The 10,031-nt window shown below is 54.2% G+C and overlaps 1 protein-coding gene across 2 annotated transcripts; it reads left to right on the forward strand.

The window, feature by feature from the left end:
- The first annotated feature begins 2,464 nt into the window (after positions 1 to 2,464).
- Positions 2,465 to 8,763, forward strand: NANOS3 (nanos C2HC-type zinc finger 3). 2 transcript variants are annotated; one of them, XM_053584763.1, is made up of 2 exons: positions 2,465 to 6,706; positions 8,387 to 8,763. In XM_053584763.1, exons 1-2 carry the CDS (start codon positions 6,241 to 6,243, stop codon positions 8,449 to 8,451), a joined length of 531 nt encoding a protein of 176 aa, XP_053440738.1. In that variant the 5' UTR covers positions 2,465 to 6,240; the 3' UTR covers positions 8,452 to 8,763. The 2 variants fall into 2 exon arrangements, with proteins under 2 accessions (XP_053440738.1, XP_053440740.1); XM_053584765.1 differs by having other exon boundaries at positions 2,465 to 6,694.
- The last annotated feature ends 1,268 nt before the right edge of the window (positions 8,764 to 10,031 follow it).

Below are 10,031 nucleotides of genomic sequence, written 5' to 3' on the forward strand. Positions count from 1 at the left end.
ACACCTCATTGGTTGATAGGGGCTGAGTCTCCACCACCACCCCACACTTGGATTGCCCTCCCCCATCTCATTTTTCACCCATCCCCATTCTCCCCACCTTCTCAGATGCACATTTAAAAACAGCCACAATTAGATATTCCCAAGTTGCTGAGAAGACCCCAATAGTCACAAACTGTACACAGACACATATCATCCCCACATATCATCCCCACCCAAAGTAATGCTGACACACACAGACCCAGAGTCACCCACAATAACATTGCCACGTGCGCACACATCACCCACAAGGCCTCAAACATCCAGAGCTGATGCCCACTGAGACATTGCTACACTGAAAAATGCAGCCACTACCAATAGTGGCCACAACACTGACACAGCCTTGCACATAACACCAACACAAAGACAAATGGCACTTACCCACAGACTGTCACCCAGAGTAAAAGTGACAACCACAGATTTGTGAAGGCCCAAACACAGGCAAACACAGACACCATTAATCACAATAATAAATGGGACACACACACGAGATATCCACATGCCCTCCCTGCACACAGGACACACCTGTTCGCAGTCACGCACACATATGGTACAAGGCCTACAGAAACACATCTGACAGGTCACAGTAATCTTGAATAGATACAAAGGACGCCACAAAAACAGCCACACACACTGATGCTCGGTTGCCCACAGTAAAATAGACCCTCCCACCTGTAGTCCCAAGCCTCTTGAGAGGCTGAGGCAAGAGAATCACTTAAGCCCAGGAGTTGGAGGTTGCTGTGAGCTGTCATGCCACGGCACTCTACCCAGGGCAACAGCTTGAGGCTCTGTCTCAAAAAAAAAAAAAAATGGACCCTCCCTTAATACCTACAATGACACTGTCACTCACAAAGAGCTATGAAGACCTGAATGTGCATATACCTACAGTAACCTACTCTGACTTGCCTATGCACCCAGACACTTGCACACCTACAATAACACTCTCTCTCACACACACATGCACACAATAACGTATGCGCACACAGACCCACAAGGAAATGGCACAGGACACCCAGACATTCTCAAGCCCACTACTTGCTTATTACGCATCTGTTATGTACCAGGCAGTATGGTGGCACTGGGGATACAGCAGTGAGCAAGTATAAAATTGCTGCCCTCCCAGACCTGGCATTTTATAGGGGAACTTACAGACACCCACAGAACCCCTCAAATTGCCTGGCAGAGTAGCTCGGACTGGAAGCCTCTCATGAACAGAACCATAGGAAGAAGCTGCAAGAGTCTGTGCAGACAGAGCCACTCTGACACAGCCCCAGGTCACCCTGCACCATAAGCCTCAGAAGTGTCTGAATTTCCCATCAACTAAGCCTCTCCATATCCCCCAACTTAAGAACAGCCAGAGCCTTCTGGCCTCCCCCACCCCTGGCCCCACATCCTGTGGGTCTGGAAAGGAAGCTCCAGCTCCCAACCCACCCACTGCCCACAAGTTGGGTGGGATAGAAGAACCCCTTGTCTGAGGATCCCAGTGTGAACAACTCCAGCAGCTGGAAAGGAAGCTGGGGAGACGCCCATGGAGGGTGGGGTGGGAACCTGAGAGCCCACACAGGTGTCCATGAAATGAGGAACCCCTACCCGCCAGTCTAGACAGTCTGGGCCACCAGCATGACCCCACAGAGACCCCCCACAGGGCTCTTGCTGTTGCCACAACCCCCCATAATGGGCTCTTTGTATGCCAGGTCCTAACACACAATAACACTAACTCCCACCTCCACCTGCCCCCACGTCCCCCTCATCCCAGGCCCATTTGCACACACAGGGTACATACACATACACAAGGGCATACATAACGGACACAGGGGCACGCATGTATATGGAAACACATGCAGAAATATGCATAGGGACACACAGACACACAAGGCACACAGGTCACCAGACACTCCCTGGGCACTTGCAGAGTCTGACCTCAAAATCCCCTACTCCTTGTTCTTCAACATGACCGCTCGGCTGCCTCCATTCTTTGCTTACCATCTGGCTTCCTTGACCTCTCACCTGCGACCTTGACCTGGGCCAGCTGCCCAGCCTTACTTGCGCTCAGAATGGGGGTAAGGATCAGTGTAGTTGTAGGCTGCCCCCAGACCTCAGTCACTCCCAGCCCCCGGTGTGATTAGAGGTCCTAGGGACTAAGGATGAACATGTCTCCTAAAGGCACCCCTTTCTTCACCAGGGCTCAGGGTCGGGAGTAAAAGACCGCCCCCTACCTCCTACCCTGAGAAACTTCAGAGTCAAGCCAGCCACTGACCAGAGGCCCAATGAGCACCCCACCAGAAAGCCCCAGCAACGGTCAACCCCAAGCCTGACTGGCCCCCAGGTCCAGACAGTGAGCTACAGACAGACAAGAGAGGCGGGGCCCCCAACACCCTCAGAGCTGCCTGCCTAGCCAAGGGCCAGCCCCAGCTGCACAGAGGGACAGTCACCAGGCACAGAGGGAAGCTTGGATGTAAAGAGCCAGACACATAAACAGGCAAAACCGGACAGTCTGAGACAGGTGCACAGGGCAAGAGACCCAGACCCAACATGTGAGAGGCACAGTCAGACTCAGTCAGGCAACCCCAGGGCTCACAAAGAGACAAGTGGACACAAAAGCAGACTGTCAGACCACGAGTTCTCACCCCTCAGCTTAAACCCTGCCTTCTTGCCCCAGCCCTGTTTTCCTCCTAGCTCACATCAGAACCCAAACCCCCAAATGGTCCTTCCCCTGTCCCAAGGAGTATTGTGGGGATACCCCTCACAGGAACCTCCTTCCTAGGCAGGTCAAGGCCAAATCCCTCAGAGGAGAGGGGACAGACAGAAGTGTCTAGGGACACTCTGCTACCCGCATCAGTGTGCCAGAATGTCCAATGCCTGACACCCTCTCCATTACAGCTAAAACAAAGCTTTTGAGGAACCACTGGAAGTTCATAATTCTCAGAGCCTCACCCTCCCCATGTATAAAATGGACATCCTAGTAATAGGTAGAAGTCTGCAAACTGTCCTTACATTATTATAATGATAACCTTTGTATGCCCAACTCACCCTCCTCCCTTCTGGCCATTCTCCTTCTCAGGGCCAGGATCTTTGTTCTTCCTCAGAAGGGCCTGGATACTTTGTGGGGGTTGGGGGTAAAGAGAAGCAGCCCCATCCCCCCACCTGAATGGGGGCCTGCTGGTCGTGGTGGGGAAGGGCGTTCCACCTCGAGCTCTAGGGATGGTGAGAGGGCGGGCTGTGGGGGAAGGGCTCCAGAAAATAGGCGGGCGCGTCAGAAAGGCGAATCTTATTCGGATAGGGCTCCAAGGGGCCCTAGATAGTTTGGTTTGGGGGAGGGCTCGGTCCGGGTGGACCTTAGGTGGTTTGGGCTCCATGGGGGCATCCTTGGGTACCCCTTAGGGATGCAGTGCCTTTGGGTCTGTGAGAGCAAGCTTTAGAGGCATGACTTCGGGGGCGGGGTCTGTGGCCTGGAGGCTCCGGGAGCAGCCACTTGAAGTACCCTAAGGGGCAGGCTCTATGGGCGGAGCCATAGGGGAATTGGGCTCTTTGGGGACCTGCTCAGAGAGGGGTTTATGGGGGTCGAATTTGTGTGTTCTGGTGACTGGGCTTTTAAGGACGGGTCTTGGCTGGTGCCATCCGGGTCTTTGGGCAGGCTCTGTCTGGTGGGGTCCTGAAGCGCGAAGTCGGGGCCCTATGCGGAGGCGTGCAGCCTCCATCTCCGAGGGGTGTAGCGAATTCATTGAAGCTCACTTGAGGGTCCTCCATCCACCTTGCGATTATGGCTGAAATTCCTTTAGGACCCAGTTATTCTCAGTGGAATGACAGGGACCACGAAATTCCAATGCTCCTTCTTTTCCAGTCTTCGGAGTCCCCAGACCCAGGTGGTGGGGATAGAGGGGCACTCTCCTTTTCCAGGTCACTGCCTGAACAATAGGGGGAGAAGTAGCTGCAGGCCTGGGGCACCCTAGAGGAGGGGGGGCTCCGAATTCTGTGCGTTCCCTAGAAGGAGAGGCTGGGGGAGGGAGCACCACCTCCTGTTTTGAGGCCCCAGGGGCAGCCCTGGCGGCATAGCTATGTGCTGGGGCGCTGAATCCAGAAGGATCCAAGTTCAGATGCTCTGAGACTCCGCAGGCAGGCAGAGGCATTTTCCCTGTCCTGTGGTACCCCCAACACCCACTTTCAAAGTCAAGATGGCCTACAACCCCTGGGGGGTTGTTGTGATTCATAAACAATGTGCCCCGGAACACAGTGAAGCTCAGGGAAGGTATTACATTGTATTAAAATGACTTGTTTATCTTTATGTTGCATCAATGCCCCCGGGTGGCCAGAACTCCTGGCTGCCAGACTTCCCGGGGCCACTTCTTGGAATCCCTCCTCCATCTCTCCCTATAGCAGTGCCCTTTGGCCTCAGTCTCCCCAGTAGCTGCACCTCCCAAGGCTGCTTTGAAGATTATTTGAGTAAACTGAAGAGAGCACTGCTACATCTATGTAGCAAAGGCCACATAAATATTTACTGTTATATTTGTCTTTTGTTTTTCCCAGACCTAGGAGCAGACAATTGGCACCACATAATAACTGTTTGGTGATTTATGAAAGTCAGTGGGACCCTTAACTCCCTTTTCTGCTTCCCCATACTATCTGGTTCCCTGCTGCTTCTCCCCCAACTCCAGGTCCCTAAGATCTGCCAAGGGTTTGGGGGAACATTCAACCTGTCGGTGAGTTTGGGCAGCTCAGGCAAACCATCGACCGTTGAGTGGACCCCGAGGCCTGGAACAACCGTCCTCTCTTGTCCAGCCATCTGTAACCTCCATCTTCCAGATCTGGGGGGCCAGGGAGCCACTAATCTAGCCTGAGCACCTCTTCTCCCTTAGGCCACAGGGAAGGTCACAATCAACATTCATTGTTGTCGGTGGGTTGTGAGGACCAAGGCCAGACCCACCGGGGGATGAATGTCACTGTGGCTGGGCTGGACATGGCCTAAGGGGAATGAGAAGGGCATGCAGACCAACTCACCCCCCAAAATCACTCAGCCCATTCCTTTCTCTGCCACGGTGGGACCCTTGGAGAGAGGGGATGGTGTCTGGGATTTCAGTGGACACAGACTGTCTTTAGGCATAGATCCCAGAGGTGAGGGTGAGGTAATCAGAAGCTGGGGGCCGGCAATTAGAAGCCCTTTCTAAAAGGGGGTGGTTAATTCTGCTCCCCTGAGGGCTCAGTGAAGGTTTCTTGAATGAATGGATAGGTAGATGGATGGAACAGCCCCTCTTCTTGTGTCCAAGTCCTAAACCCAGCTTTCTACCCTCCTAGCTGGGTGTCCCCAGACCCTTGGTGTCTGGACATCTTGGCACAGGTGGATGCTTTCAGTCTGGAGTCAGGTTGGTGATTCCTGAGGGGCTGGGGGTCCTATTAGCCCAACTGGGCTTCTGCTTTCCCTTATCCCAGTGTTCTTTCTCACCCCCACTCCATGTTAGGCTAGGGATCTGCTGCCTCCCAACATCCAGCCCCACACCCAGTCAGGGGACTCCAGCAACTGGAAGGAGGAGGCAGATTTAAACTTCAAACCTCAATTTGTTCATACATTAAATGGGAGTTCCACTAAGACAATGGATGTGAAAACTCCCAGAAGGAAGCCAGAAATGGGGAGGGTGGATCTTGTCACTCTAGCCCTTGAGCCAGGGGCTGCCCTCCTTCCAGAGACAGATGGAGCTTCAGCATATCTCCCCCCGCAACCCCTCCCCAGACCAAGGAAGGAAGAAAGAAGTTACTAAGTTACTGGTCAGTCAATGCTAGTCTTTGGAGATGGAGTTCCCACCCCATCACCCACTGGGGCTGGAGGCTGGAGGGGCAACCTCTTACGAGGGGGAGGTAAGGTAGCCCCCCCCCTCAGTGTGTGTTGGAGTATGTGGTGCTACATCTCCAGGTCCCCCTTGCAGCCTGTGTTCTCTTGTCACCCAGCCCACCCAGAGACCAAATATCCCTTTGGCAGGTGGATTAATGGGGCACCAAGCCCCCCCATAAAGAACCTCCCACAGCCTGCTCCTCCCCCTTCACACCCCCTTGGAGGTAAAAGGAGGGAATAGACAGCCCAGACTCCCAGGCTCCAGAGAGGGGAAGGGAGGGGCAGTGGGGCAGGGGCTGAGGAGGGAACTTGGGCCAGGAGCTCCCTCTCTGCCAGGAGCTTCTTCTCTCTCTGCCCTTCTGCCTGGCACATGTGGCCCAGCTATGGGGACCTTTGACCTGTGGACTGATTACTTGGGTTTGGCTCGCTTGGTTGGGGCTCTACGTGGGGAAGAGGAGCCCAAGACTAGGCTGGACCCCCAACCAGAGCCAACGCCGAGTCCAGAGGGTCAGCAGCCCAATCCAGAATCATTGCCAGCCCCTGAACGTCTGTGCTCCTTCTGCAAACACAACGGCGAGTCCCGGGCCATCTACCAGTCCCACGTGCTGAAGGATGAGGCGGGCAGAGTGCTGTGCCCCATCCTGCGTGACTACGTGTGTCCTCAATGCGGCGCCACCCGGGAACGTGCCCACACCCGGCGCTTCTGCCCACTCACCAGCCAGGGCTATACCTCCGTCTACAGCTACACTACCCGAAACTCTGCAGGCAAAAGGCTGGCCCGGCCTGACAAGGCGAAGACACAGGATTCGGGCCACCGCAGAGGAGGAGGAGGAGCAGGTGCCTGCACAGGTGGCTGGGGAACCTGCTGTGGAGGGGACCTGTTCCAGGACCCACTAGTATCCACCTCTGAGGGTTTGGGGGAGATCATCTGTGTAGAGAGCTTAGAACAGCATTCTAGAAGTGTTGCCAGGGTAGGGAAGCTGGGACAGGGTTTGCTGTGTAATATTGGGCAAGTCAGTCTCCCTCTCTGGGCCCATGGGGGAAAATGCCATCCTTTCCCAGGTGTGGAGCTGTCTGGCAGCAAGACCTTGGGGCATAGCAGTGGAATCGCTGGCAGGTGTAGCAGGGATTCTGGTTCCACTTGGCAGTTAAGAGCTGTGTGGCCTGCGATGAGTTACTCAGCCTCTCTGAACCCTGATTCCTCATTTGTTCATTCATTTGGCAAATAGTATGCGTGACTGTTCTGTGCCACGTGCTGGGCTGGGCTGCAGTGAACAAGATGGTGCTGAGGGTTGAGTCAGGTGCTAGAGGAAGCACCTCACTCAGATGAAGGTGTCGTGGAAGAAGTGACTTCTGATTCAGTTCTTTTGAGGGCGCCCAGGCATTCCTACTTGTTCAGAACCTTACCAAAGTTCAGAGTGCCTAGGTTGAGGAAGTATGTACTTGTTAAGGTAGAGGGGGAGGTGTCATTTCAGGGGGTAGTGAAGGTCCTTTTGGGCCTTTGGAGTCATTTATTGAACTTGGGCACTCACGAGCCATGGGGTGAAACCAGGTCAGCATGTTAGAGCAAGCTAGACCATAGCTAACCGGGTTCAAGGGCAGTGGAAGCTGATGTGGCCCTTCAGGAGGAGGAATCCAAGGCAGGGAGGAGAGAAGGGCCCCACCACTGGAGAAACAGTAGGTTGGACAGGTACGCCTGTTTTGAATTTGTTGTGTGGGGGTTAGCTCAGGAGGACAGCTGGGGCTGAAGTTTAGGGTGCCCACAGCAGACTGTACTCAGTCTGTACGTCTTGTTAATGAAATGCAGATTGTGATCCCCTAAGTGTGGGTGGGGCCCAGGCGGCTGCATTTCTAACCTGCTCCTGGGACCAAAGCTTAAAAGCAGCCCGGGGCTGAAATCTCAGTGGTTACTATCATAGATACAAAAGATCTCAGTTCCTGTGGAGTTTTTAAAGAGAAACCCCTTTGGCTTTTGAGGAGAGTAGGTCTGAGTCAGCTGTGCAGCTGGGTGCCGCTTCTGGCATGGGACTGTGAGCTCTTCAAGGTGACAAGAGACAGAGTCCTCCCCATCCTGCAGAATGGCAGTGGACATTGGGTTAAGTGTGAAAAGTCTACCTCCAAACGAAGATAGTATTCCCTGTGAGGTTTGAGTAGGGACTATTGTCAATTTGGAAAGCTAATGATCTCAGATTTTTCTTTTTTTTCCCCGTCCTAGAGAACAGGAAAACTTGCTTCCCAGGACTAGAGGGTGGGGCACGGATTGCCACAGAAAGGCTACCATGTTCTGGTGTAACAAATCTGGGGAGCCCAGTGACCACAAGGAGGCAGCATGGTGCCCATAATCAGAATTCCTGTGCTTTGTCTCTGACTCTGGGTCCCACCCGAGCCAGGAATGTTGCTGGTTGCTATCTTAGGAGCAGCCCCTGGGTGGTGCCAGAGCCCCTGCAGCCATGTAGGCCCAACCCAGGGTATTCCAGGAGGATTGAATCATTCTCTGTGGTTGTTTCTCTCCTCTGCCTTGACATCCAGGTTCTAAAGGTGCTGGGAAATCTTCTGGACCTTCGCCCTCCTGCTGTCCCTCCACTTCCACCTAAGAGGCTGCCTTCGCTGGAGGATGTGGACTCAGGCTTAATGGAGGCTGGATTTCCAGGAAGATCTACTCTATGAAGGCCTGCCCCTAGGCCTTTTCCTAGCCTGGCTGTGTGCGTGCGTGCGTGTGTGTGTGTGTGTGTGTGTGTAGGTGTGTAGGGGGGGTGGCTCTTTGGAGCTGGCCAGGGAACACAAAAATCCCTCCCACCCACCCTTGAGGAAGGCACCCTATCCTCTTTATCAAGTTGACAGCCCTGTCAACTGTACTGCTCACAGCTGCCATCTCCCCCCAGCACTGAGCACTCAGTCAGCACTCAATAAATGCTTATGAATGGATCAACTAACGCCCAGTTTTGGGACAAGGTCATGTGAACCTTGCAAGTATGGGTTCTTTAGCTGGACCTCCTTCCCCTCCCAGACCCCCACTGTTCTTTGAATTTTGGTTTGCCCTGGGTAACAGGGTGAGGTGCCTCATGCCAAGAAACAGGACTGGGTATTACAGGGCAGCTGTGGGATTCTGAGAGGCCAGCCCAGCCCAGCACCTCTAAGCATACCACTCACCCAGCCAATTTGGCATCATGATGCCCTTTGTGAAGATGCTGATGGTTTCACACTCAGCTGCGCCCTGTGTATTGATGACACAGGATGGGCAGACTCCCTCCACCCCCCTCTAGCCTTGCACTAGGGGTGGGGGCTTGATTTGAAGGAGAAATTGAGGGACAATTAGGCCTATCCTCCCCCAGCTTCCTCATTAAGGAGCCCTTTAGTAAATGTTTATGTCACTGTGGATGCCCCAGTGCCAAGAGGCTGTGGAGCCAGGCAGTCCAGGGTGAGGAGAGGATACATGGGGGGTAGGGAGACCGTCCTGAGGGGTCAGGAAGGGGAGGCAGTAGTCTGGGTGAGCTCAGGCAGGAGCTTGAGAGGGATGGGACAAGGGTTAGGGGTCAGGGGCTGCACTGGGGAATCCCCACTCTCCTGCCTACCTCCTTCACCCCCAGATCATGTCTGGCCCTGGGGGCCCAGGGTTGGGTGGAAGAGCAGGAATTGGACTTAGACTTGGGTCCCCTCTGCCCTGGGGATGAGAGCCAACCCTTGAACACCCAGACCTGGAGGAGACAGGAGAGGAGAAAGGACAGTGGAAGGACCCCAGGGGCCCTAAGTATCCTGTCAATTGCCTGCTAACTGCCTAGGCCAGAGCAGGTGGGGCAGAGATCTGGGGAACTGGGTAAATGCCAAGGCACAGCCTTGAGGGTAGAGGGCCCTGACTCACCTTGTTCCCCTCCTGCACTGCATCTCTTGGGCATAAGAAAGGGGACCCTACTTGGCTCTGGGAAGACAGGTGCAGAAGCCACAGACAGAGCCACTGACACCTCAGGTCTGATCAGCCTTGCAGTGACTGATTTTGCAAACACCATTTTCTGAAAGCTGCAGAAGACAGCAGCACCTGGGGCCACGTGTACCCTGAGTTGTCATCCCCAGGAATCGCCTCTTTCCAGGCTGAGGCCTAGAACCAGCTTACTCAGTCAAGGATGGGACAGGCCATTTGAGTGCTGGACTTGCTCTTCAGCTAGGTGGTCGGTCACCC

This window comes from Nycticebus coucang, chromosome 3, assembly GCF_027406575.1.
Source record: "Nycticebus coucang isolate mNycCou1 chromosome 3, mNycCou1.pri, whole genome shotgun sequence".
Lineage (NCBI taxonomy): Eukaryota > Metazoa > Chordata > Mammalia > Primates > Lorisidae > Nycticebus > Nycticebus coucang.

Excerpts from the sequence above, each read along its gene's own strand:
- NANOS3 (XM_053584763.1), top strand. The coding sequence starts at position 6,241 with ATGGGGACCTTTGACCTGTGGACTGATTACTTGGGTTTGGCTCGCTTG. Across the intron at positions 6,707-8,386 it reads AGGAGCAGGTGCCTGCACAG|GTTCTAAAGGTGCTGGGAAA; the intron begins GTGGCTGGGGAA and ends CTTGACATCCAG.